At 57.7% G+C, this 27,698-nt stretch overlaps 1 protein-coding gene across 3 annotated transcripts in view; it reads right to left on the bottom strand.

The window, feature by feature from the left end:
* ITGB2 (integrin subunit beta 2) overlaps positions 1–25,338 on the bottom strand; it is a 29,566-nt gene extending 4,228 nt beyond the window's left edge. The window contains exons 1-11 of one of the 3 annotated variants that reach the window (XM_045852634.1): positions 25,163–25,338; positions 22,659–22,805; positions 12,105–12,165; positions 11,696–11,784; positions 9,145–9,325; positions 8,754–8,924; positions 7,809–8,050; positions 6,653–6,808; positions 4,943–5,038; positions 2,574–2,663; positions 1,541–1,681 (exon numbers count right to left, since the gene is read on the bottom strand). In XM_045852634.1, the coding sequence (XP_045708590.1) occupies positions 1,541–1,681; positions 2,574–2,663; positions 4,943–5,038; positions 6,653–6,808; positions 7,809–8,050; positions 8,754–8,924; positions 9,145–9,325; positions 11,696–11,784; positions 12,105–12,162 (1,224 nt within the window). In that variant the 5' untranslated portion in view covers positions 12,163–12,165; positions 22,659–22,805; positions 25,163–25,338. Of the gene's footprint in view, positions 1–1,540; positions 1,682–2,573; positions 2,664–4,942; positions 5,039–6,652; positions 6,809–7,808; positions 8,051–8,753; positions 8,925–9,144; positions 9,326–11,695; positions 11,785–12,104; positions 12,166–12,698; positions 12,967–22,658; positions 22,806–24,872; positions 24,998–25,162 lie in introns of those variants that run through there. The other 2 variants (XM_045852635.1, XM_045852636.1) reach the window with 2 other exon arrangements.
* Between the last annotated feature and the right edge of the window lie 2,360 nt (positions 25,339–27,698).

Raw genomic sequence — 27,698 nt, 5'->3', positions numbered from 1 at the left:
AGGAGAGGCCAAGGCACTGGGGTTGGGACCCTGCTTCCAGGCGTGGAGGGCATAGGCCTCTCAGGGGTTCCGGGAGGGAATGGATGAAGGTGGGGGCAGGGGAAGAACAATGAACACTAAAGGATTTCTCTGGAACTTGGGGCTTAAGATAAGAAAAAGATTAGATGCCAGAACAGGGCAAGCATGATCTTGTGGTCCTCCCCGCACCGGCCATCTCTGGCCTGCACTTAGGCTGGGGAGATGGCTTTCAGAATGCTTTGTACCGTACAAGCATTCAAAAGGATTTTTTTTTAATGGGGCACATATTATTTTCATTGAGTTGTAAGAGTTTTTTAAAAGATTTTATTTATTTATTTTTAGAGAGGGAAGGGAGGGAGGGAGAGAGAGAGAGAAACATCAATGTGCAGTTGCTGGGGGTTATGGCCTGCAACCCAGGCATGTACCCTGGCTGGGAATCGAACCTGCGACACTTTGGTTCGCAGCCCGTGCTCAATCCACTGAGCTACACCAGCCAGGGTCAAAAGGATTTTAAAGTGACTTTGGAAAGGACATATACTTGGTCTCTAAGTTCAGCATGCTGACATGCCGAAGTCCCACAGGAGGTCCTAAAGTCGGAATGGGGAACTGTGTTCTCACCCGGGATAAAGGGTCAAAATCATTTCTGAGAGGGCAGGCTGAGACAGAGCAGAGGCCCTGCCAGCCACATGCCCGCTTGAAGTGGACACCACCCTGAGCTTCAGGAAACACCAGCTTGTCATGAGTAAGGCACTCCCAAATCAGTTTCAATAAATTTCCAAATGGTACATTAACATAGAGCAGAAGTGGCAGGAAACATATGTGTATATGAAGCAATCAGCCAACCACAAGATTAAATAAATTCTCCTGTGAATCACCCAATGCAACAAGGAAATGTTTCAGTAAAAATTCTCGTGTAACATTTAGTAAGTAATATGTTTGAAGACATTCTAATGTCATATTTAATAACGCAATATAAACAAGCATTTTGCTGAATATTAGTTCACAGCCAGTGAAAGGAAAAATGTAATTGTTATGGTCATGATGAATTTAAAATATTAAGGAAGTACGTCAGTGTTCATTTCCAATCATCTGCTTGGCCTCTACTCGAATGTGTTTTCAAAAAAACAGAACAAAAACATAAATCAAGAAAACCAACCCAGATGTGTAGCGGGTGGAAAGAACACCCTTAACCGAGATGCGCTGTTCCAGTGTCTGCTCCCAGGGGGCGCTGCTGACATTGTGGTCATTAGGGCTACGCCAGGGATTTCTTTGGTGAGGATGAGGGTGCCCTGTGCCAAGGACGGTGCTAAGCGCACCACCCGCTCCTCCTTAACAGGGAAGATAAACTTACGTGGATCCCGTTTTGCCTGAGAGGTTTCCAAAGGAAGGGAGCTGGACCTCTGGTGGACGGACCTTGGCTCCTGCCCATGACTTACTTCTGAGCTTTCTGTTTCGCCTGGGTGCACTCCCTTCTAGCTGCCCCTGGGAGAGCACCTTCTAGAATGTTGGGAAGGAACCTCACCGGGACATTGATCTGGACACCGTCGCAGTCCCCCCGGGGCTGGTTCCTCCGTGGTTCTCCGTTACCGCAGAATGAGTCATAGGTGACTTTCACGGTGTTCGGGACGGCGTTGTGATCCAGAAAGACTCTGGAGGAGAGTTTCTGTGGGCAAAGAGTGGCTGCTGATTCAGGAGGGTCGTTCTGCTGTTCCCAGGCCGTTCCAAGTCATGGCTTTCGCACGCTTCCCCATGCCCCTCTCCCTTCGCCCACAGGCTCAGAGAGAGCTGCGAACCTGCTCAGTAAGGCGCCCTGCACAGCGGGTGTCGGGTTACCAACACCAGGGCTCCGCCCCGGAGACAGGCCAGTGAAGGAACCTCCGTGGAGACAGGTCTCAGCCCCCCTGAGAATGGGGGTTTGACCCTCCTGCTCACCTCTGAATCCCCAGTGCCTGGCACAGGTAGGAGCTGGAAAACTGAAGTACGTGACAAACAGACAGAGAGTGAGACAGACAGACAGACAGATAGAGAGACAAATAAGGAGGAAGAGACAGAGAGAGAGAGAGAGAAGAGAGATCGGCAGAGAGGTGGGGAATCAGCCCACAAGGGTGCACCACCCCAGAAGACATGGGAACACACGTAGGCAGCAGCTGGGGTTCAGGAGGACCCGCTTTGGGAGTACAGGGCTCCGAGAAATACAAGAAGCCATCAGAACCTCCTCGGTGGGGCTTCAACTAAATTCAATGGCTTTGGCATTTTTTAGGGTGCTCCCAGAGAGCCTGGCTCAGGGAGGCCATCAGAACCTTTGGCCGAGGAGAAGGCCTGGGCACGTATTTCGGAGAAGGCGCTGGCGAGGGTCGCACATGACACGTGCCATGCCAGCGACCAGAGAAGGCGCAGCGGCCCTGTCGGAAGTCCAGAGTCACTTTGTCCTCAAGGTCTGCGGGTGGCCCATACAAGGCATGGGCTCTCCCCTCCAGATTGCCCCTTTGTTGATCTACAGGGGGGTGGCATCTGTCCAGAGTGTCTGGCCCCCAGCGGAACACCCAGGGACTCACATTGTAGGCATTCTTAATGAGCTGGACCACGTTGCTCGAGTCATCCGACAGCTCCCCGACCGCAGACTTGGGGATAATCTTCGTGAGTTCCTGTCGGGCAAGAAGACCAGGTGGGTCACGGGTGCAACCCCGGGGGCTATGGAAATCTCTCAGCCGCCGCCGGTTTGTAACACCCCAGAGGGTTCCTTCCCACCTGTACAGTGACTCAGACAACACCCCACCCAACGTCTCCCAGTACTTAGTTAAGACAGTGCATAGTCAGTGGTGTGCTGGTGAAAACTGTTAGCATCGGGCTCTCGGGGGAAAACACCCTGAGCTGCAGCATCTGCCAATTTCCTTGGTGTAAATACTCCACCTGGGCGGACTTCACACTGCTGGTATCGCTGAACAAAGAGCTGAAGAGAGGTGTGCCTTGAAGAGATGGTTAGGTAGTGTTCCCACCGTGCGGGTGTAACCGCTGCAAACCGCGAGGGCATGGGTGATCGAGAACATCCCAAGGCCTCAGGAAGGGGTGGTTTGGAGCATTTCAATAAGTTGATATAACTGGATTTTAATATTGACCGTGTTAGAAGCAATGAGATAGTCCACTCTGGCAGGCCAGGGTCAGCTGGTTCAGCTGTGCCCGTGGGGTAGCAGGCCCAAGCACTGGTAATACAGACAGGCCTGGGGCCAGCCACCAGGGCAGCTTGGACCACTTCTCCCCCCACACGCACCTTAGCCTGGTTCAAGGGTCACACCATCATTCATTGAGGATTGCTCTAACACTCTGTCCTATGGAACTGATGGTTGGGCCAATTTCCTGCATCAAAGCCCTTCTGTGACTGCCCAGAATCAGGTCCTGTCACCTCCATGGAGCTCACAAGGATGGTTACAGCCTGGCCACCAAGCCCCTCTGGCCTCCATCACCCCACCCCCATCCACTCCAGCAGTGGGACTTCGCTGTGGCTTGGGAAAGCCGCACGCTTCCACGTCCTGTCCTCTCTACCCTGTGGAGCCATGTTGCAGGAACGCCAGGAGGGTCCCGTGTCTACCACTGCCCTTACAAATCACTGGTTGTCTGGACACCCCTTTCTCAGGAGCATTGCAAAGGGAAGTCAGGGAACAGTCTCGGAAAGGCCTGTGAGTGACCTGCCCAGGGCCTCGTGTATGCTCCTGGGAGGGGAGAGTTTGGGGTTCAAGTTCCCATCTAGCTTGCACCCTGTCATCACCCTGTATTCTGGAACACAACTACTGCTGCTAACAATAAACTGCCGGGACCTGCTACAATTCTGTGCGAAGGGGACTGTCACGTCTCATAATACAGTCACCTAGGCAGCTGCGAGGTCCTGACCTGCTGGTGCCCATGCAGCTAATGCAGGCGGCCTTTGAACCTGCTGCAACCAGCCAACAGCCCTGGAGGGGGCCAGGGCACTGTCCCTGTGGCTTGGCCAGCTCCCACTGCCTGCCCCCTCCCACTTCTCTGTGTGCCCTGCAAAGTCCTGGCCTTTCTCCAGAGTCCGGGGAAAGTGACAGCAGGAACTGCTGGTCTCACCATTGGCCACAATCAAGCGCCCCACCCCTCCTGAGCAGAGGTCACAGCAGGCTCACCAATGGCAGGAGATTGTTGCACAGGGTGTAGGGACGGTGAGGGGCCAGGAGAACCTCATGCCCATCAGGGCAAGAGGAGCTCCCTCGCTAAATGCTGGCCAGACACCAAACACACACAATGGTGACCAGAAAGAGAGGACAGAGGGAGCGAAGCTGCGGCAGGAACAGGAGGCAATCCCCCATGAGAGTTCCAGGCTACTAAAGAATGTGGTGAAGAGAGTAATTCAGAAAAGTCAGGAAGGACCAGGGTTCCCCAGCCGGAGAAAGGGAAGTTATCTCGGGGTGTTGAAGTGTCAGCTTCGAGAAGGGGCAGCCGCTGGCCAGGGCCCAGGGTCTGCGGGTGACATGGGTGTGCTTCCCTGGGGCGTCCACCAAGCCACATGTTTACGTTCGTGACCTTTCCTGAAATATCGTCTCAGACTTCGTGAAAATGCTTATACTCCATGTATGTGGATGAAAAGCTAGAGAGTCTCCGTCAAATAAAAAAAACTGGATCCGCTGCTCCAAAACACTCGCTACGTTGTAGCCAAAATGAGCCAATGCCAAGACATCTGCTGCAAATACGCTACATTTCAAGGGAAGCAACCCTCTTTCACCCACACAGAGATGTCACGTGGCAGGAAGAGGCTTCGGATTTCCCAACAGCAGCGTTCGCACCCCTGAGCCCTGGCCCTGCGTGCCGCCTGCCCCACACACCCAGCACGCAGAAGCAGAACTCAGCCTGTGATGACATTGAAATGTCTGTGTCCCACCCTGTTGCCCAAGACCTTAAGTCTACTTACTTCATAGGTCTGCACCATTTTCTTGGTCACAGCAAAGATGGGCTGGATGTTGCTTTCAGCCAGTTTGTGTGCCAACTGGCCCACCGATGGGTAGTCCTGGAGAGGAGATGCCCAGTCGGACAGTGCGGAGGCCAGCACAAGCTATCCAGGCTGACCGTCCACACTGCCCAGCACAAAGCAGGGGCCGGAGGCTGAGCCCTTCCAGCGCTGTCCCAAGGGCCCTTCCCAATGATGTGGACAAACAAGCAACATAACAGGATTGCGAGGGAAACCAGTTAAGAATGATGACCCTGAGAAAAAAGGTAACTAGCAAGAAGGTATAACTGGGCTCAAATTTAAAAACTGAACCTGGAAGCCATTTCTGGATAGGGACCTCTCATGCAAGACATGCTTCAGGGAGAAGCCTGCAAGGAGCAGCCTACCTCTCGCCCGGAACTGCCTGCCTGCACTGTGCTCCTGCCCTCGGAGGCAGTCCGCATAAAGGAGTTCCTGGAACCTTATTCCAACCAATAAGACTGAGGTTTTCCAGGTCCAATTGGTGCTGCACAGTTACAGCGCCATCGGCATCTTCACTGGCCAATCAGAGCAGCTCCATTCTGACCAATTAGGACAGTGCTTTTCTGGACCAATCACAGTGTGAGGATTTGGAATCCTCACTTGCATGAGAATGGATGACCAAGGAAAGGGGCTTTCTCTCTAGGGCAGCTCCCCTCTAGCTTGGTGCGGGGGAGGACATTTTCTCTTCCCACCAAAGACTGGGTTTCCCTGTCTACAGGTGTCAACACCAGAGGAAGCCACCTCAGCAGACTGAACCCCTGCAGACTGGAGCAGGGCAGAGCTGTCTAGCCAGAGGCCCAAGCTGCAACACCATGGCTGAGGGGCCTCACCCTATGGAACCTCACAGCTTTATCATAATTGAGCTGTTTGCCCCAAATAAAGATTCTTCACCACGTCCCAACTTGGTGACCCCTATTGGCATTGAAATGGCAATGAAATGGCACCAACAACCATCAGTTGATGAGAAAATGTGAAAGTTGTCACATGCTTTTTAGTCAGTGCACTGCAGAAGGAACCTCTCCCAACGTGCGAAGCAGAAACGAGAGGGAGCAGAGCGGGGTGTCCGTGCTTGCGCAGTGCCGGGGAACTCCTCCGACTTCCCTTGGGCGGGAGCTCCCACACCACCCCCAGCATGGGGCGCCTTGTTTTCATGATTGAGGGACAGTCTCAATTTCAAGCAGAGGCTCACTGGAACCTCAGATGGCACATTTCTCCTGTCCAAGTGATGGTCCCCTGGCATTTATCCACAGACACTCGCCCCTGGAGCCTGTAGGTTCCGGGCAAAGATCCCCTGAGCTATATCATCTCTGAGGTGCTGTGTAGTGCCTGGAGCTGATGATTTCAGGGTGCAGAGGACCATTTCACAGCAGGCCAGGCAAAAGCTGGCGGTTCAGGATGGCGGCTGCACACCCAAAGTGGAGAATGGCTGACCTCTTCGTGACAGTACAGCTCCTTACCCCGGACAAAGGGCCTCTTCCCATCCCTCTGAACCCCCAGAAGTGCTCTCTCAGCCAGCCTGGAGTGACTCTGGCCTCCGGTCCCCCTGAACAGAACTACAGACACCCCCAAACTTTCCCCTTTGGCCCAGGTTTCCTCCCCAGTCCCTTGTGCTGTGTCCCCTCCCAACAAGGGCCCTGGATGGGGAGCACTCACAAACTCATTGCTTTTTTTGTACATGTTGTCCTCCAGGTGGCAGCGGCCATCATTGGGGGTCAGGATGGCCCCCAGCTTCCCATCACCTGCAATGTGGAAGCCGTCGTCGGTGGCAAACACCAGCAGCCGAGTGACGTTGCGCCAGCCAATCTCATCCTGAGAGGGAGAAGACGGGGTCACCTGCCTCAGTTCCTTTCGTGGGGCTCTCACAGAGGAGAGGTGACAAGGGGCTACGCCTGTCCCCCCACTCCAGGGTTTTCAGGCAGGAGGCCCCAGAGACAGGATGCAGGCTGGGACCAGCTTCCCAACTCTGGTTCCCAAGGGTGGTCCAGATTCCAGCACCTGGGGCTGGAGGCACTTCTCTAGGACGACGCGTTCCCAAATGCCCAGCGCGTGTGTGGGACCCAGAGGGCAACTGACATGCATGTTTCTATGAAAAAACATACAACCTCTAAGGGACTAAATCCCCAGGGACTATTCCCAAAGAAGAAAAGAAAATACTTGGAGGACAGTTTGTCACAACGTAAAAACACTGCAGACACAAAGAGGAAAGAACCTCAGGGGCCCCGAAGTGGGGGGTGACAGAGGCAGGCGCGTTAGCAACTCGCCTGTCGTCACCGGGACATCACACGGAAATGAAGTGTGTGTCGGTGACGCAAGGACAGCAGTGCGGAGGGACCCGCAGAGAAGCTGGAGGAGGAAAAGCCAGTTTGCAGGTCAGGACTGCGAGGTTAAAACCACGAGGTGATGGTGTTGTACCATTGCCATCATGAACCCAGTGGCTGGATTGACCAGACAGGACCCTGTGAGTGCCTGGGGGCAGTCAGGGGTGGGGGATGGTCACTGGGTGAGGGGCAGGCCAGATGTGGCCACCTAAGCCACATGACATGGGAGAGCCTCTGAGGACACCCCTTGTTTCCCAAGGGGCAAGGAGGTCGGCGGCAATTCCGCTCTAGCAACCGCTGGGATCCGGCCACTCGGTGGTCTTGCTTTACAAGATCGTTTGCTCACATTCAGGCTTCAGAAGATGTGCCCCCCATCACAAACTAACAACAGTGACGTCTCTGGGTGACTGCAGGGCCTTCTGAGAGTGTTCAAGGTGAAGGTGGAACCTGTGGCTGGGGGACCCAGGGACAGAGCAGGGACCGGGCCTTACCGGGCACGCCGCGACCTGCATCATGGCGTCCAGCCCCCCCTCGGGGGCGTCCAGGTTTCCTGAAATCAGCTGCTTCCCCACCTCGGTCTGGAACTGGTTGGAGTTGTCGGTGAGCTTCAGCACGTGCCTGAAGGCGAACGGGGGCTGGCACGCCTTCTCCTTGTTGGGGCACGGGTTCTTCAGCTTCTCGGGGTGCGTGTTGACAAAGGGGAGCACGGTCTTGTCCACAAAGGACCCGAAGCCTGAGGGGCAGAGGTGGGGGCAGGGGTGGGTGAGTGGGGGGGAGCAGGGGTGGCGCCAGGTGCTGGGAGGGCCGGGCTACAAGCCTGGGGAGCACGAAGGTGGGGCCTCAGTTTCCCTACTTGGCACAGGGCAGGGGAGGAAGGGAGAGGGCCCGTGGGGCGTGTGAGCATGCAGGTAACGTGACCAAGTGTGTATCCATGTTTAATTAGGTGTGTGTGAGTGTGTGTGTGTCCCCACACACAGACACAACAGCTCAGAGGGAGCAGAGATGAGTGTGACGTTCCATTCCCCCCACACACGTGTGCGTCTGAGACGTGCACTTTGTGAATGAGTCCGTGCTCGCCAGGCGTTGAGGCCCCTCTGCCGGGAGGTCAGGGCAGTGCTCATGTGCTGTGATTATTTCATTCAAGTTGTGATTGCTCTGCAGTCTGTATACCTTTGTGGTCTTTAATTTTCTAAAAACTGGCGCTGTAGGACTGTTGTCTTTCAAACACATTGAAGAGCAAACGACAGGAGAAGGGAGGAGAGGGGAGGGGAGGGAGGGGGTGGATGGTGTCAGGAGAGCCAGCTCCCAGGTGTGGCCTCGGTGAGGATGCAAACAGGGGCACTGTGCGAAGCCTCCTCCCACCCCCATCCCGCACCCCGCGCCCTGTCCCTCGGGACGTGGGTGGGGTGGGGTGGGGGCTCAGCTGCGGCCCTCACCAATGCGGCCAGACTCGGTGATCTCATTGAGGGCCCGGAGCAGGTCGCCCCCCAGCTTCTTGACGTTGATGAGGTCGTCTAGCATGGAGTAGGACAAGTCCATCAGGTAGTACAGGTCGATGGGGTAGCCCTTGGCACGCCGGAAGGTCACGTTGAACACGGCCTCCTGACCTGCCGCAGACACGGGACAGCGTGAGGGGTGAGCCGGCTTGGGCAGAGCCAGTGTGAGCAGCTGCGCGGGTGGCTGGCTGTGGGGCCTGTCAGCCTTGGCGCCGCCTTCTCAGAGGGGAACAGAATAGTGTTTTCCAGATGTTTGCCCCTCCTTTTTACACGGAACACAGGACACAGGGCTGAAAGACACCCGGCCCGCAGCTGCAGACCCCAAGCCCACCTGGTCTCAGATGGAGCGTCACTCGCTGGGGGAACAGCTGCTTCTGGCCCCCCTGCTGGTTCTCCTTGGTCTCCGAGAAGCTTTTGGGGTCCATGATGTCATCCGGGTCACAGCCCCTGGCCGTCAGCTGTGCCCTCGTGTCGCAGCGGACGGAGTCGGGCTCCCCTCGCCCGGTGAAGTTCTGGTGGGGAGTGGGAAGAGGGAGGGAAATGTGGAGGGCCCACAAGCTGGGAGTGGTGGGGGCTGACCTTCAGGGTCTGAGGAGGCAGACCCTCCCCATTTGCTCTGGCATTCAAGACAAGCATCCCTGGAATACGAGGGTGAGGTGGGGGGCTGGACAGTCCCCAGGGACGCCTGCCTCAGATAGTTCCTCCCTCCGTGAGGCCCCCAGACACGGCGGCTGCTGGGGCGGGCAGCTGTCCCCCTGCCTCCAGCAGCAGACACACAGGAGAACTGGCGTCCAGTCCGGGCTGGGCATTGGGTGAACCTTCCGAGGCCCAGAGCTGAGTCTGGCTGGGGGTTCTGCCTTCTTTCAGCAGAGCTTTTGTTGGTGGGGTATGGCTCTCTCCCAAGGAAATGTGGGTGTCCCCTCTGAGCCTGCATGGCAGTCCCAAGGCACCTCAGAGCACCCACAGAACCCTGGACCCCAGGGCAGCGCTCTGGGCCAAGCCCCTCGCAATCCAGAAAGGGGGCATAGGGGAGCAGTGGACTGGGTCCAGGGTACTTTTCTTGTGACCCTTTGCCCCCACAAATGCCTCGTGGATTCTGACACCAGCAGGAAAGAAGAGGTCACACTGGTTGGGTCCTGACACTGGGCCACAGCCAGCTGCACCCAAGGGAGGGTGTGCTAACACGGGAGTTGCTAATAACCATGTTCACATCCCTGCTTTCTTTCACAGTGGAGAGTGACCAGACAGGCAGGAGGCTGGCTAGGTGCAGGGGCTTGGTGACCAGGGTGGGGACAGGAGAGGGGGCAGAGGAGGGGCTACGCTTTCTGAGCTGCCCCTGTACTGTCTTCACTTTGGGAGCCCCAGGAATACTTTAAGTACCTGAGAAACAAAATGAACTCAACAGGCACGGAGAAGAAACAACCCCAAGACGGAACTATGGGGCCTGCCGGTATTTCAGATCAATGTGGCAAACGCACGACAGGGGAGGGAGGACCCCAACTGGAGAGGGATGCTTCCACCTGCTCGGCGACACCCCCATCGGAGGAGGAGCACCGACCACACCGATGTCTCCCGTAGGTTGCCTGGGGCAGGGGCATGGGCTGGCGACTCAGAGACAGCTTTCTGTGTGTGGAAGGATCGAGACAGTGAGGAACTGTTCACAGGCGTCTGGAGTCAGGCCTTTCGGGGGAGGGAACCAGGAAGCCTCAGAGGAGGGCTTGATTCCATGACTGGGAGATCTCGTTACCCCCGAGGGTACGAGAGCGCCCGAAAACGAGGCTGGGGCCACCAAGGTCACGGAGCCAGCCTGGAGGGGCGTCCCATGGCCAACTTGGGAACAATGTGAGCGAGAACGTGTCAAAACGACGATGACAGTTTATAAGCTACCAAACACAGTAAAAATCAGCGGGTCCCTACCTATGAGAGAGAGGTGGAGGGTGGGGATTCTCCTGACGTCAGAGCCATGAGGAGTCGACCAGCCGTCTCACTGACAACCGATCGGGCACAAATCAGGGATGGAGGCCGAGGTTCGTGGTGGAAGCTTGACGGGGCAGAGTGTCTGCGGGCCTCAGGCACCTCCCCACAGATCACTTCTCCGTGCAAGGGGAAATAGGGACGTTGCGGTGCACAAGCCCGATAAGAGCGGCTCTAGCCGGTGTCACCAATAGTGGGACAGTGACAGCAGGAGCCGCCTGTAGGGGCTCCCACCAAATGTCCACCCGGACAGAATGAGAGGGAACGGCAGACAAACGCACAGTGGGGGCAGCGCGCAGCCCTGCTGTCCTGAAGCTTCGGGCACGTCAAGGGTGAGAAGAACGTCCCACGTTCAAGGAGACGAAGGAGACGTGACATTTGAATGCACCGTGTGTTCCTGCATTATAATATTGGCCAGGGGGGAAAAGCCTGGCCGTCCTGGGCTTTTGCGTTTCTTCCCAGGGACCTCACCCTTAAAACGACAAGAGGGAATTAGGGTCCCAGGAGGGAACTTCTCCGCTTCTCATCGTATTCTGAAAGCTGGACTGCCTCTCCCCTCCCTGTGTGCCCAGGGCTGTAGGGGACACAGGCATGCAACTGGCCCCTACTACAAGCGTCTCCCCCTGCCTCCTGCCTCCAGGGCCCAGGGTGGAGGGCCTGGAGCAACCTAGCACAGGGAGCCCAACCTAGCACAGCCTCACTGTCTGGTTGGCCTCCAGGACAGCGTCGGGTCCGCCTGTCTGTCTGTGAGTTAGACTACCCTTTACCCTGTTCTGCTCCTGTCCCACTAGGAAAGGGGCTGGTGATGGTCCTGGGTGCCCACAGTTCCAGAGGCGGGGTGGGGTGGGGGGCGGTCCAGCCCGGGAGGTGTGCAAGTGGGAAGGACCAGCCAGGAAGGAAGCTCTTACCAGCTTCTGGCACCAGGCACAGCCAGGCCCTGACTCGATGCAGTCCCGGCAGGTGCTGACCTTGAATTTGGTGCACTCCTGGGAGAGAACTGGGGGCAAGATGAGACAGGCTCTGTGAGTGGGACTGCTGACCCCATGTGGAATCTGGCAGGCACAAGGGGCTGCGAACAGGGGTGGGTGGACAAATGACCAAGCCCACACACAGGAGATGGAAGGAAAAGGAGGGTCAGCAGGAGGACCAGGAGGGATGGGATCAGCCAGGGGGCCTGTGTCTGCCAGGATACAGAGAGTGGCCTCCAGAGGGTGTGAGGGTGTGAGGGTAGGAGGGTGGGAGGGTGGGCCTCACCCTTCCCCACCTTTCCCCACCCTTCCCCACCCTTCCCCATGAGGAATGTCCGGCAGAACTCACCGGACCCAAGGGAAAGCAGGCCGGAGAGGGTGAGCAGCAGGGACCACTGACGCAGCATTTCCTGTGGAGGGACGGGGCCTTGGTGACAGTCCTCAGACCCCAGAGTCTGGGGCTTCCTGCCCATGGAGCCCCTCCTCGCCGGCCTGGAGATACGGAGCCAGGAGGCTCTGACCCTGCTGCTGAGGGTGTTTAGTATCTGGGTGAGGCCAGCACGGTCTGTCTCCCTGGCCACCCTGCAAGGTGGTGGCCACACCCCTGGGCCCGCCGGGCCTCCAAGGAGGAGCAGAGAGGGGGCCTCATGCCAGCAGCACACAAGGGCACACACGTACGTACATACCCACAGCACACACAGCACATAAGTACATGCATGAACACACAACACACACGAGCATACACTACACAGAGAGACACCTGTGAACCACATGTCTCACACATGATCACATGTGCACACATACCACACACGTCATAAACAAATGCATGCCGACCACACACAGACACGCGGCAGAATCAGGACCAGAAGGAGAAGCCACCCCCGAGCGCCGAGGGCGCCCCGCACTGAGGAGCGAGGGAGTGTTAGGCAGAGCCACCACCTGCCTGTTCGGGGCACCAGCCGTAGCTGACCGTCGCTTTGTTTTCCTGATGCACACCTGCTGTCCTCACGAACCCAGTGCCAGGGCGGGGGGCGTGGACAGGGAGTCCAGCGAAGTGGCTCAGTCAGTGGTCACTGACCGCCGATGCTCCCAGAGGCACGATCGTGAGTGCAGGGTCCCAGGCCTGATGTTCGAACTCTGTTCTGGTTCTCGGGGGCGGAGGCAGGACCTTCCAAGCCACAGCCCACTGGGCAGGGACCAGAAAGGGGCCGCCACAGGGGCCGCAGACCCGGGCTGGGCACCGAGCAACGAGGGCCCCTCAGAACAGCAGGGGAGGGGAAGCAGGGCTTCCTGGGGTGGGTGGGTCCCCCGGTCTGAAAACACTGTCACTGACTCTGACATTTTATCTGACACCGAGGAAGCGGAGAAGGTGTTGAGCAGCAAGAAGCCAGGAGTTCACAGGCAGGAAGGAGCCGTGTTTTATCAGAAGCAAAAATCAGCACAACTCACCCTGAAAGTAACTCAGATGCCAGCTGCTCTGCTGGGTTGGGCCTCTGAGGCTCCGCGGGCACCCTGCCCCCAACACACTGCCTAATGGTGGTGGGCCATCAGAGTGGCCTCGGGTCCCCAAGTCAGGGTGGGTCCACCCGGCTGGCAGAGGCCCCAACTCAGAGCCCAGAGCCCAGAGCCCGCCTGCCTATTCTGGGGACCGCGTAGTCCCTGCTGCAGCCTGCAGGCCTCTGGGTGCACGTGGTCCCTGCCATGGGTCTCTGCGTACACACCGTGGGTGATTCGGCTCTCCCTTTTTTTTCTCCCACCCAACCCCAAGTCCCCGTCTTTCTGGAGGTGACCCTGCTCCCTGCTTCTCACCAAGATTATACTCAGGGCCTGGAAGTGTCAAAACAGAACCCTCAATTCTTCCCAACTGTGTCGAAAGCAGAACCCCGGCGGCCTCTGGCTTCCTGGGTCACAAGCACAGCCAGCAGGGGAGGCAGTTTCGGTTCGCTCCAGGCCACCCGTTGTGGTCCCTCAATTGTGGAATATGGGCTTCGGCCAAGACCAGCCTCAGCTTTCCACCTGGGTCCCCCAGACTCTGGCAGCTGGACTGGTGCCCTGAGTGTGCCCACTGAATCCTCAGCTGACCTGCACTGCCCCAGGACACAAGGTCCAGTCCACCCCAGGATAGCACCCCCACTTCTGAGGCTAAGGTGGCTCCGAGTAGAGGATGAGGGAACCCCTCCCCAAATGTCCCAACTATGCGTGTGGTCTGGCAGAGCGAGTGGATCCCCTGGTTCGGGGGCAGGACCTACAAACACAGCTCTGCCCCCTCCTGTGGCCACAGACCTGTCCCCCACCCCCCAACCGTCACCACAACCAGCTTGTAAACTCCTCGGGGCCGAGCGGCAGCAGGACAGGGACCTGGACACAGTCACCCTTGCTGCACTTCCCCCCATGGAGAGTGGACCGCGTCTTTGTTCGGGCAAGACCCGCAGGCCGCAAGGCCTTATCTGAACCACAGGAAGCCGGGGAGGGGTGGGTAGCGGGGTGCGCTCTCCCCAAGTGCTACTTCTCACTTGCAGTAGCAGTGGGAATGGCCACTGCGGAAGGCCCCACCCCGCCACTGTGTGCCCCACAGGCGAGTGGGGACAGGACACCCAGATACGTGCAGCTCTGGGTGGGCAGAGGGAAGGAGGCGGAGCATGGAGCGTGGGAGTGAGTGCTTCTCCTGGCTGTGGGCAAGCAGGGCTAGGTGGGGCAGGACTCTCTTCGCTGGGCCCCAGGGCACAGGGCCCCAGTGGCTGAGCATGGCAGCCAGGGCTGAACCTCAGAGGCCCAGGCCTTGCCCCAATCCAGCCTGTCCACGCTCACAGACCAAGCTCTCCTCTAGGCATTGTCCTGGAGGCCGATCCCTGGACCGGCGCTGTGCAGGGCCTGCGCCTGGGTGGCGGGCCTGCCTCAGTGGCTCACTCTGCCTCAGTTTCCTCTGTTCAACTGGAGGGGTTTGCAGGCCTGTCCCCGGCCCTGGGGAGGACAGGCTTGGCTTGCAATCATGTGTGAAGCGACCTCCACACCCGAGGGCCCCGGGATCAGCGATGACAGCTGGCCGGGGAGCGAGCAGGCCAGTGGGAGCCCCAGGGCTGAGCAAGGAGAGGGGGAGGGTGCAGGTTCCAGCCAGGCCTGCAGAGCACGTGCCAGAGGGGGTGCTCCGACAGACAGCCCCCTGCCTCCCTTCTGCTGGAGGGCTGAGTGCCTTTTCCCCAGCTAGGCTGCCATCTCCCCAGAGCTAGGAAGCGCCCATCACCAAGACTCAAGATACAAAACCCTGAGCTAAGCTCTTTGAGAAACCCCAGACCCCACCAGCCTGTGAGGACCTGGGCCCTGCCCACTAGGGGACAGATGGCACAATCCAGCGGAACTGTGGGCAGTGGTACCCCCCAAGTTCCCTGTGCCAGCGGGCTTCCCAAAAGACCAGGCTCAGCACCCTCCACTCTGCACCCAGTGAAGGCAGCTACCGAGGGGCCCACTTCACCACAAACAAAGTGCTAAGCAGTTGGGTTCTGAGATGCGGAAGGAGCATTAGAAGAAAAAAGAAAATATTCTAAACTACACACACATGAAAAAATACCCATATTTGGCGAGACAGAGGAGAAAAGGGAACATTCGAAGAGAAACACCACTTTGAGCAAGAAGCAGTGGGAGGCGAAGCCGGTGAGTCAGGGAGAGCCGGCGTTGGCGTGGGCTCGCCGCCGGAGAGGAACGTTTTGCCCAAGTCCAAGCCCTCGGCCGAGGCCACTCGAGCTGCCGTGGCCGCGCTGACCACCAGCACTTGAAATGGGAGCTTGGCCTTGCCCTTTGGGGTCAGAGTCTAAAGCCACCTCAGTGCTGACTTATAAGAGGTCCCCAACCAAGCGACGGGGGCCACGAGCATAGACGACATTCTGAGGAGGGGAGGGGAGGAGAGGGAGGAGAAGGTAGGGGGGTCCCTGCTCACTTGGGAGTGGGTGAGTCAGGGCTGTTTTGTGGAGAAAAAAGCAATCGTCTGCCATGGATGAGAAAGAGGCCTCAGCCTGTCAAAATCGCAGTGTCAGGATGTGATCTGTCGTACCGGCTTTACGTAAATGCAAACAAGAAGTGAGCACAGCTCAGCTCCGGTAGGGGCAGGGGCCCCGCCCCCTTGTCTGGGAGGTTTAGACCAATCCACTGGACTAAAAGGGCATGAGGATTGAGGAGGACAGAGCCTACAGTTCTCCAGAATGCCAGCCCCAAAGACAGTCCAAGTGCCCATGGCCGTGGTCACAGCTATTAATTTCACTGTGGGTGACGTGCGAGAGCTGAAGTTTGAAGATACACAGTTTATGACTCAATGGAATAAAACAAGACTTCTCCGCGCCCCGCCCAGCACATTAACTAGAAATTTCAAAACGTTATTATTTCTTTTTAAAAAAATTGTTGTCTTTTTCCACTACCATTTGCCCCCCTTATACCCATCCCCCCTCCCAACTATCTCTTAAGTCTGTGATTTCCAACCTTTTCCTCTTGTGGCACACACAAACTAATTCCTAAAATCAGAGCACCAAAAAATGTCTACTTGTTCCCAAGATCTGACCAAAGCAATAGGTATAGTTTTGATTCATTTACACCAGACGGCTACTGTCGTGTTGGCTGTTGCATTTTTCAATTTGACAGTCTAAGGGAAAAGAGGTCGGTGCCCCTGACTAAATAGTCAGGTGTTGCCTGTCTTAAAAATTCTCGCGGCATGCTGGTTGAAAAGAGCTGTCTTCAGTCGGAGAGGAAATGAATGCCGCACACAGTGCTTACAAACAGTGGAAGAGGAGGCGAGGCCAGCACCCTCTGTGCAGGGAGACGGCGCGCTTGGCCCCTCGGGGACCTGAAGCTGATGCCCTAGATGCTCTAATGGTGGATGTAAAGGAAAGCCACTTCCCGTCCGGGGCTGGAGGATCCAGAAGTGAAAGAGCAACGAAAAGGGGGTGGAAGTTGGTGAATCAGAAAGCAAACACGAAAGCAAAAATGGATAATTACATCGAAACCCATTTCCTGGGGAAAAGCCATAAAACGGGTCCCCTGGAAGGGAAAAATGTAGGATAATCACGGAGGCCTTTGAAAGGCAGAGTGGGACCAGGCAGGGCGGGTGGTGTTAGTTCCTGGGCTGTAACTGCACTGAGAAGCCAGGGGTTAGAGCCCCGGGGGCCCTGGCTCTTGGGGTTCGAGGCCCCCCCCCACAGCCCGGCCAGTCGGTCTTTGGCCACTGGCGCACACCCGGCGCCCAGCTGTCAGGGACCCCCCTCCCAGGGTCCCTCACACCGCAGGCATGTTCATTCAGCTTCAGGGAATAAATTGCCAGAAGAGACAGATGAATGTCTATGTGACATTGAAAACCTAAAGGGAAAAGAGGGCAAGAAGAGAGGTGACTCCGAAACAACAAATGGGGACATAAAATGAGTGACGGGTGAAAAGATGTAATTACTATCTAATGTGAAAGGGGAGTGGTGATCTTCCTCTTCAAGGAGATCTCAGAAATTAATGGCAAAACAGCAAATAGGCCCCGGCAAAGGCCGTGGGCTGACGGACATCCCACGAAGGAGGAGATGCCACTGGTCAGGGAGCTTGAGAAAGCGGGAGCTTGGGGGCAGGCAGAGCTATCGAAGCAAAGAGATTTCCGGCCCAGCTGTGGGGGGGCCACATCTTTTTTTTTTTAAGATTTCTAACACCCACCCAGCGGAACCTGCACAGCAACGAGAATGTGTGAATGGCTTCATCTTCGTGGTAAAAAGTGACTGTGTGGGAAACTAGTACGTTTACCAGAACGGCCCGGGGTTTCTCTCCTGGACAGGAGAGAAACACTTACAAGGGGGGAGGGGGGCGCCCTTGTAAGTATTTGCAATTTTCTTTATTATCCTGTTTGCATTTTCCAAACTTCCTACAATAAGCATACATAGTAGTTTTTAAAATATTCATTCACCTAAGAAAATCCCCGCTCGCTGGTGGCGGAGCAGTGGTCCTGAAGCTTCTGTCCCTGCTGCCGGCATTTCTGAGGATGGTTGGTGGCCCCGTGGTGGTGGGAAGGACGGACCGCTGACGTCAGGGCCCTCCCGCATTCACGCACTGAACACATGCTTGCTGCTCTCTCCCCTCGGGGTGCTGCCTCCCCGCTTCTGGGGTTCTGACCCCTGCCAAGACCTTGCAGAGCCCGAACACCCCCTGAACACTCTCGCTGAATTGCCATCACACCCCAAAGCCACTGCACTGCAAAAGCCGAAGCCTGGCCACATCCACGCAACCTAAAATGAAGTGGAGGGAAGCGCTGCTCCCGTAGACTGGCTCTGCAAGCGCCCCCCTCCCCAGACCCTAAAGCACTGGGAGCGAGCGAACCCACGCCCCATGCCCAGGGTGCTCCCAGGTAGCCCGATGCTCACCAAGGCACTGGGGTGGCCTGCTGTCCCCAGGGCTCCCCAGGCGAGGAGAGCCCTGGCTCAGTGAGGTCTCGCTGTCAATGAGGCCAGCCTCAGGCCCTGCCTCAGCTCCCCGGCCCCCAGCAAACCCCTCAGACTACTTCTAGCGGCAACCCAGGGTGCAATACTTGGGTGACCCTCTCCCAGAAGCATCCAGTGCAGCAGAATGACACCCCGTGGGCATGGAGGTCTCTTCATCTCAGACTGGCTGGATCTGAGCCCCCAAGAGGCCTGAACCCCACCCCACCCCCACATCTCCTGCCAAAGGGAAAGAGGCCGTGACTGACCCTGTGACACCTCCTGGGTGGAGGGCAGTGGCTGCGGGAGGCCTGGCAGGGAGGCAAGGGATCAGGGCAGACACAGCCAGTCTTCTGAGGGAGCTTCTGCCCGTGGGAGGTGGCCCGTGCCGAGACGGCCAAGCAGGACAGTGGGGCCCTTAGGAACAAGACCGGGCAGTGTTCCTAGCACCCACCCTGTTGGCTCCAGCCTGCACTCACGGTTTCAGCTCACTCCCATCCACCAGGGAGCGAACTGCACCTGCCCGCTATTCCGTGCCACAGTCCCAGCAGGGCCGGTGCCTTCCCCAGGCATGACCGCATCAGCCTGGCCCCGGGGCCAGCACTCTCAAACCTGCCTGCAGGCTCTCAGCGCCTGCGGACAAGCCGTTGTATCCAGCGGAGCCTCCCTTACTAAACAGAACCAAGGATGCTGTGACAGCGACTTTCATGTACCCATTTGGCTGGGCCACAGTACCCAGGTATTTGCCAAACTCCGGTCTACATGTTTCGGAGAAGGTACGTTTTCACATGAGACGCACATTAAATCGGGGGCTTGGAGGAAAGCAGATTGCCCCCCACAGTGTAGGTGGGCCTCACACAATCCGTCGAGGGTCTTAAGAAAACTGAGGTCCCTGGAGGAAGAGCGAGTATTGCCACCAGATGGCTTTCCAGCTCGAGTTGCAACATCAAGTCTTTCCTGGGTTTCTGGCTTGCCCTGCAGTCTTGACTTACAGTAGGTCCCACAGTGGCACGAGCCAAATCCTTGAACTAAATCTCTCTTCGTGTACACACACACACGCACACACACACCCCCATCCTATTGGTGCTGCTTCTCTGGAGGACCCTGACTGCTTCAGGTGCCGAGACCGGCACCCAGGCTCATGGAAACTTGCTAGAGGTGTTTTTAACAAGCTTGTTGCTGATGAAGGTCAGCCGCACCGCGGTTTCCTGCTCTGAAGGTTCTGGAGGCCACAAAGGCACTTCCGAGCCCGCTCCTCTTCCCCCCAAATCAGAGCCAGGGGCTGTGACACCACAGGTGCCCCGGAGCCGAAACGACTCCACACGACGCCCTTCTCCGACCTGCGCTGTGTGGATTCTGCGCTGGGTGGGGGCCCATGTGAGGGGCTCACGCAGAAACTAGGGTCGGCCTGCTCTTGAACTCTCCCGGGCCTTGCTTCCTGGCTGCTGGAAGGGGGAGTGACAGGAACACGCTCCAATGCAGAGGAAGGAGCCCTGGGCCGAAGCAGAAAGGCCTGCCCGGGTCGCAGACTGGGCAGCTCCAGGACGTGGCTGCACCTGCCAAGCCTCACCTCGCCCGCTCCACGTGACTACGGCGCCCTCTCGCCAATGGTGGAAGCTACTGGAAACCACCAGCCCTGTCGAGAACTCCCACTCTGCCCGCAGCCCGCCCTGCTGGAGGCCCTTTCCTGCCTGTCTGAGCACAGGGCAGCACCCCTCTCCCCATCTGGCCCGGCTGCCAGGGCTGAACGCAGAGTTCTGCCAAGCCGGCTTCGTGGGAAGCCCATGTGTGGAGAGGAGGCCCAGCTCCTGCGGTCAGAGCCGGTGCCAGGTGGCTCAGGATCACAGGGCCCACTGACACTCGGGAGCCCCGCCCCTGCCCAGCTGCCGGCTTCCCTTTGGTAGAGTATTTAGGCAGATGCCCTCGATCAGGGTACCAGTCCCACGGGGATCGGCAGGGTCGGAGGTTAGATGATGACACAGTTGACAGCCTCATTTTGGGTCCAGTTTGTGCAAAGGGAAACAGGCAGTGAGCACGCCCGCCAGGTCTGTCTGGTGGGTGTCACCAGAACTTCACCGAAAGGGGCTCAGCGCTGGGCAGAGGGGCCTGGCATGGCCAGGTCCCCAGCTCCCTGGGGGAACACAAGCACTACCAACCCCTTGCAGGCAGTGTCCCCATCTGCAAAAATGGAGCCAGTCGCCCATGACATCGCCTCGGGCAGGACTGTGGGATGCTCACTCAGTGACAAGCGAGCAGAACGATGAGCCCCGCTGATGCGTTCCACTGAGCTGGCGGGACCTTGGGTCACATGGCATCACCACAGGCTAGGCGCTGCCCCGTCCTGGGGACGGGGCCCATCTGCAGCCCTGTTCTCTGGGGAGCTTGGCCGGGGCCTCTCTGGACACAGACATCCCTTGTCCACTTGTCCCCTACACCTCCACACCTGGGGAGTGAGGCGTGGATTCTGCTTTGGTTATAGAGTCTGTTGGGATTTAAACTACAGGCTGCCCAGCCCGGCCCTCCCATTTCACAGATGGGAAGCCAAGCATCCTGCTTACATCACGCTCTTCTGGGTGGGACGAGGTGTGGACGGCCCCTCCCCTGCCCCGGACAGCCCCTCCCCTGCCCCAGACAGCAGCGCCTCCTCTGCAGAACTTCAGCCAGGCCCTGGGCTGCCTCCTCTCCCCATACAAAATCACGTGCAAGCTGGCAACTGTAGGGCAGGTAAACCCACCCAGATCTCGGCGGGAAGACCCGAGGCTGGTGGGTGGGTGTCTGGCTGCCCAGCCTGCCCCCTCCCCCGTTGGGCAAAGCCCTTGGGCAGCCCTGAGTGCCCTCAGCCCACGTTTGTCCACAGGCGCCTCTGCCAGTTGCTGATCAACTCGCTCAGCGGCTAGAAAAAGAAACACTGGCACACCTCAGACCCTGAGCTCACTCTCAGGAAACCATGCCCTTGGTCACTCCTCTGAGGTCACCTGGAGGTTAGGCATCCACAGAGTAAGGCCTTCCTGTGACCCTGCGCAGGATGCAGTACAGAGGGATGTGGGCTCAGCCAGCGCCGTGCCAGGACTAGGCGGGAAAGAGACGCCCTCAGGGCAGTGCTACGGGGATGCCCACCCGGGATTCCGAAGGGGACGAGTGCAGGCGCCGGTGGGGTGGGGGCCCTGCACCGGAGTGGCTGCGGCACGAAGGACCTCCTGAAGCTTCGCAACAGCTCTTCTCTGCCAGCGCCCCAGCATCTGGCCTCCTCGCTGTTTGCAAGGCCCCGGTGCCCTCAGCCGGCGGAGAACTCATCTCCCCTTCCTGTCACAGTGGCCCCTCCTCCTCTCTCCTCCCCCTCCTGGTCCCAGGTGCCCCTAAGGAGGAGCGCTCAGGTGCAGGGAGATTGGCCGGGGACAGCAGCAGGGTCCCCAGCACACACACACAGACACTCCCGCCGTCGGCAGAAGAGAACAGGGGCTGGATGCCTGTGGAGGGGGAGGTGGGACTGAGGAGGGGCTCACGGTGGACCCCAGACTCTAGTCCCCCCCACTCCCAGGAGACCTCGGGACAGCCCCCCAGGAGGCCGGTTTAGGTCACACAACGAATGCCTGTCTCCCGAACACTCACTGTCACCCAGCACTCTCACATCCTCAGGCCCGACTGTGTAAAGTGCTGAGAATCTGAAAGAAGTGACAGACACACCAGCAAGAAAATATGCCATGAACACACATGCCTCACAGATATTTACACACACGCACACTCATACAACACACGCACACATCCCCATGTATTCCCCATACACCCACATTTAGACACACACACCCACTAACACATCCACACATGCCACACACTAATACACATCTTCACACGTACCTACACTCACTCACACACACCACAAACTCACACCCCCCTCACATACGCCCACCGAACATGCACACTCAGACAGATACCCACACTCTGCTGGAGACAGACCAGCGCAGGCAGCTCTGGGGGCAGGAGGGGAGGGGGGACTGACTCAGGCAAGGGGAAGGAAGGCACAGCTGGCGTGGCCCCACTGCCCTCCTACACAGCCCGGCCTACACCTTCTACCATCCTCCTCTGGCTCTGCCAGCCTCGCAGCCCTCATCTCGGGGGCTCAGCAAGTGTCTGTGGCTGTTGGGACCCAGAAGCCGAGGACTGGGATCCGTGCCGTCCCTCCCACCACCCCGGGGCCCGGAGTGCTCAGTGACAGACACTCCCATCAGTCCCACACAGCTCTGCCTGCGGTGGGTGCAGCGCTCCTCCTCATGGGGTCTCAGTAAAAGGGAGCCTAGAGTGGATGATCCCAGGGTGGGTGACAGGGACCAAGGCCATCAGGGCCCCCTGCAGGGCCGGGCCAACTGGGGCTGCTTCCCTGGGGAAAGGCTACAGCCACCCTCCAGGGAAGAGCCACAGGGCCAAACTGCTCTGCACTGAAAGAGCGGCCCAGACACAGGTGCCTTGATGTCACTCACCCCGCTTGATGTCCTGCCGGCCGTGGCAGGGCGTCGGCTACGCTGGCAGGAGCTTCTGCCCACTCTTCCCCAGGCTGGCTCTGTGGCACGTCTGGGAGGACGCTGGCCAGCCCAGACTTTGATGGTGAAGGCGCAAGTCTTCCTCTTCTAAGGCCAGGAAAGTGAGGAAGTAGTTACATGTGGGTGATTGCACCACGTGTGGCCCAGCCTCTCTGCTATATATGGGCTCCTGAGGGGGCGTCAGAGGAGCACACTGACAAGGCAGATGGTGGAAAGTGCCATGCATTGTGCAAGCCACAGCGAGAGGCAGGGCGACGGGAAGGAGGCAGAACCGCCCGGAAGAAGGGCCCAGGGTGGACCCGAGGGCCTGCCTCCAGTGCTGAGGAGGTGCCCGTGCCCTGCAGGGAACAGGGAGCCACAGAGGGACTGCCCAGGAGAGGGGACCGGCCTGCAGACTGAGCACCCAGAGAGAACGGCGGACCTGTCAGAGAAGGAGCAAACGGGGCCGTGGGGGACGAACATTTGTTTATGGAAATAAAAATATTTACTTGCACCAGAGCTGGAGAGCGAATCAGAGAGCGGGGTGGGTGAGTAGCTCAAGGGCACAGGAGATGGGAAGAGAAAGACACGGCCCTCTGTCCCGTGGATGCTGGACTGTGACCACCGGAGTCGAGGAGAAAGAAGGATGAACGGGGAGGGAGGAGGAGACGCTCAGACAACAGAAGAAAAGAGCCAGGTCGCGGGAGGGGCCCAGACTCAGAGTCTGTCCGGGGAGGGCAGAGAACGTCCTGCGACTCGGTTTACCCTGAGTCTGTCACAGAACGTAGACGAGAGCAAGGAAATTACACACGATAACGTGGGGGTGGGGGAGGGGGAAGAGCGAGAGAGAGACGCGGCGAAGGTCCTGTGGACTGCCAGATTTAGGAGACATTGGCCAATCACCTGCATGGGGTATATGTCACTGTCAGTATTTTTAGGGGTAACAAAGGTTTCGTGATTATACGAAAGCATCCCCATCCTTTAGATTTATAAGTTGAAATATCCCAGATGACGTGATATGATGTTTTGAATTCGCTTCCAAGTAGCTGGGAGGGGAGGGATGGGGGAGAGTGAGGAGGGGCGTAAACACGACAGGATAGGCCGCACGTTGGTCATTATTAAAGCAGATTTGGAGACATGTGAGTTGATCGAACTATTCTATCTCCTTTCACAAACGTGTATAAAGTTGTTTAACGGGCACAGAGTTTCAGGGTTGCAAGATGGGAAAGTTCCAGAGTTCGGCTGCACAACAGCGTGCATATACTCAACAATACCGAGTTGTGCCCTGAAAAACGGTACAGACCATTAAATGGTTAAATTTATTTTATGTGTATTTTATCAAATGAAATAGAAAAAGGAAGTGTAAAAAGTGCTACCAGGCGAACTGTTAAAACAGGCAAGGCTTGCATTTCGAAGCAGGAGTGGGTGAGACTGGGGACAGAATATTCTGGAATAACCTTTTTTCCCCAAGTCAGCCAAGACCTTCCCTTGGCTGTCACTTTTACTCAGGCCTTCCGAACATGGGCTGCATGTCACCAGGCATCAGGGAGGACGCCCTGACCTTGGCCGGTGCTGAGCTGGGTGGACGTCCAGAGGCCACACAGCCCGAGCCGTCCAGAACGTCGGCGCCTAGTCAGGAGACAGGCGTGTCCCAGCCAGCCCTGGTAAAAGGCAGAATGGAAGGGGTCCCCTGCAGTGTAACCCAGGTGTGGGGGTGCAGGGGGCAGCAGCCAGGTGAGTGTAGAACGGAGGAGGAGCTCAGAGAGAGGGGGGCTGTTTTCATCTCCTTGCCGAGCACCTAGTCCTACCTCCCACCCAGCCATGTGCCAGCAACACACAGCCCGAGAGCTCGAGAACTCGGAAAGGGGGCTCTTTTGTGGTGGTTTAGAGATTAGAAGCATTTTCATAATGGAGAATGTGAGGCAAGGGGACCTGGCCCCACTTTACAGAGGTTCCCTGGCAGACCGAGGTGGGGGGCGGTGGTGGAGGGGGCCATGCCACCAGTCAGTGCTGGGATGAAGGTTGGAGCATCAGGCACCTTAGCCCTCAATGCTGTGTTGGTGGGTGGGGCTGAGTGAGTCGGGGGCACCAGGGTCGGCCCATCAGAGGAGGGGCCTAGGGTCCAGCCCCACCCCCTGTATCACCCATCACCCCAAAGGCAGAAAGCCACCTCACCTGGGTTGCCTTGAGGGCGTTCAGGGCGGACAGCAGGCTGCTGGCAGCCCTTTCTCAGCTCTCGGCTCTTCCTTCTCATGCCTGTGTCCTCTGTGCCAGCTTCCCTCCCAGCCACCCAGCCCTAGTCTTTGTCTGATACTCCCCCATCTTTGTTTTTATTTTCTTTTTAGTTTCTTCCTACCATGAACTTCCTCCTGCAGTGCTGACTCAGCGGTTGCGCCCTTTGCCCCCCTGAGACAGAGAGTGTGTGGCAGAAGCAGCTGCTGGGGCGGGGGGGGGCTGGCACATACCCTGGGGATGGAGGTGCAGAGCAGGAGACAGTGTGGCCTCAGGGAAGTCCTCCAAGTAGCTCTTTCTCACTCCATGCCCTGCAGATGCACAGCTCTGCAGGTCCACAGCAACAGGCAGGGCGTGACCCAGCCAGGGCCCTGGAGATCCCTCAGTGCAGTCCAGGTCACGTCCACACAGGGGCAGCCAGGTGACTTAGAAAGGCGGGAAGGCATGCCAGAGTCTGGGAGTTTCCAGCTCTCCTGCTCACTGATTGGACGCCCCAGTCACACCTCCCACCCAGTCATCACCCCTACCAAGCCCACTTCCCCTCATCCTTCCTCTTTTTGGCTTCCTCCTTCCTCCCTCCGTAGGAAGTAGCTGAAGAGGTGGTTGGTACTCTGGCTTCCCTGACTCGCCCAAAGGATGGTGTCAGGGCACCCAGGAGGGTAGAAGGTGGGGCAATGGCCTTTGGACTGAGCGGGGGTCCCCAACCTTCGTAAGAATGCAGAGATGAACTGACAGGCTTGGCCGTGCGGAAAATCACACTGCAAAGTGCATTACAGATCTGTTGGGAGGCAGACATGGAGCTTTAAATTTAAAGGAGAGCAGTGAGCAAAAAAGTGAAGCAATGATCATCTTGGGGCGGGGGGGAACCAGAAAGCTGCAGGAGAAAGGGAATGTAATTACAGTGTGCCCACTTTGCTCAGTGATGCACGGCATTTGCATGGTTAGGATAAGGGAAGCGCTGAGCACTCACGGAAAAGCAGGCCATCCCACGTCTCTCCGGAGAGGAACGGGCTGCGTGGGAGTTGGGGCCCTCACTCTCATCTGCCGGAACAGGAAGGGCATAATGCCCTCCCACCCTGGAATCAGATTCCTCCCTTCAGCAGAAGGCTGTGCTGACCTGTGGGGCTCCGCCGGCATGTCGGAGGGGCCATCGCACTCTAACTCAGGCTCGGGTCGCCCCTCTGCTTCCCGGGACTCATCAGACTGCCATTTCCCACTCAATCTGTGGTTCCCACCAACGGTTAACAGAGCCATGTAGGACAGCTTTGGGGACGAGGGCCCACAGAAAGTCCGGGTCGCCTCGGTCAAACAGGTGTGCCTCTTCTGACTAAGGGACTCAGTTTCACAGGTGCTTTCCAAGCTCCAGGGTGCCCCAGGGTGGGGCCGGGTGGGGCGACGTGGAGGCTGAGGCTGGAGAGAGAGCTCACTCTTGAGGACCCAGGGCTGGGCCTACCAGGAGTGGTGGCACCCTGGGGACACTGGGTCCCTTTCCTTCCCTGGGCCTCAGTTTCCCTCGCTCCTCACCCCGCTCCCCCACACCTTCCATGTTGTAAGGACGGATGAGAACACGCGGGAGAGTCCCACGAAGGGCCCGGCACGCAGCAGGCACCGGGGAATGTGAAGACGTAAACAATGAGAAGAGCGAGATGCGGTCCCAGAGATCGTGGGGCTTCGGATAAAGTCACAGCAGACGTGTTTTGTTCTGTTCTGTTTTGTTTTGTTATTGAGGGGAAGGTCTCCATTTGGACTTACAGAGAAGTCTCTTTTCATTGGATTTCGTGCTTCTACTTTTTAACTTTTGAACCTGGGGGAGCAATTTAATTTTTCTGCATTGGGGTCTTCACATGTCATGGACAGGAGTTAAATTCTTTCCCCCCTTCCCTCCTGGAGACACGGGGCTGATGAGACCCTGGCCTTCTCTGAGCATCGAGAGCACGAAGTAGGGGGCTATGGAGCAAGGCCTGGCGTCCCAGGCCTTCCTGGGTCGGGGGTGGGGGGCACACCTGTCTCTGCCTTCCCCAGGAGAAGGTGGGCTTGGGGCAGGTTGATGTTTCGGAGGACTGTCTGAGGAATTCTTTTTTTTTTTTAAGATTTTATTTATTTATTTTTAGAGAGGGAAGGGAGGGAGAAAGAGAGAGAGAGAGAGAAACATCAATGTGCGGTTGCTGGGGGCCATGGCCTGCAACCCAGGCATGTGCCCTGACTGGGAATTGAACCTGCGACACTTTGGTTCGCAGCCCGAGCTCAATCCACTGAGAAATTCTTTCTTGCACCACTCTGCCTCAGTCCCTGGAAAGGTCTACAGAGAAAGCCCACTTTCAACCTCCCTCCCACTGGGGACCCCTCGCTCGAACCAAATCTAAGTACCTGACTCATTCCTGGGCACACCGGTGTCGTCCCACCCAACAGCGGGCTCTACCACCCCCCCTGCCGTGCCCCCTACTTCCCCTCCTGCAGGGTCCAGCCCAGATGTTGTCTCCCCAGGACCTCATGTATCCCTGCCTAATTTCTAACTTGTGAGGAGTTGTCCCTTCTTCTGGCCCTGGGTGACACTTTACACACACATGGGGCACATCCGTTGGACCAAGGTGAAGGGCATGGCGACTCCCAGCCCCACTGGAATCCAGTCCCCTCGCTGGCCAATGGGAAGGATGCCCACTGTGCTGTGATGCCCACTGTGTGTGAGGCTGTAAGCAGATAACGCACAGAACGTCACCCGGCACAGAGACAGCGCTCCACAAACGTTAGCTGTGGTGACCCCGCTAGGGC

This window comes from Phyllostomus hastatus, unplaced genomic scaffold (genome assembly GCF_019186645.2).
Source record: "Phyllostomus hastatus isolate PE091 unplaced genomic scaffold, TTU_PhHast_1.1 phas_contig_948, whole genome shotgun sequence".
Taxonomy (NCBI): domain Eukaryota; kingdom Metazoa; phylum Chordata; class Mammalia; order Chiroptera; family Phyllostomidae; genus Phyllostomus; species Phyllostomus hastatus.
The sequence above is the reverse complement of the archived record's forward strand: the minus strand, read 5'-3'. Positions and strand labels throughout refer to the sequence as shown.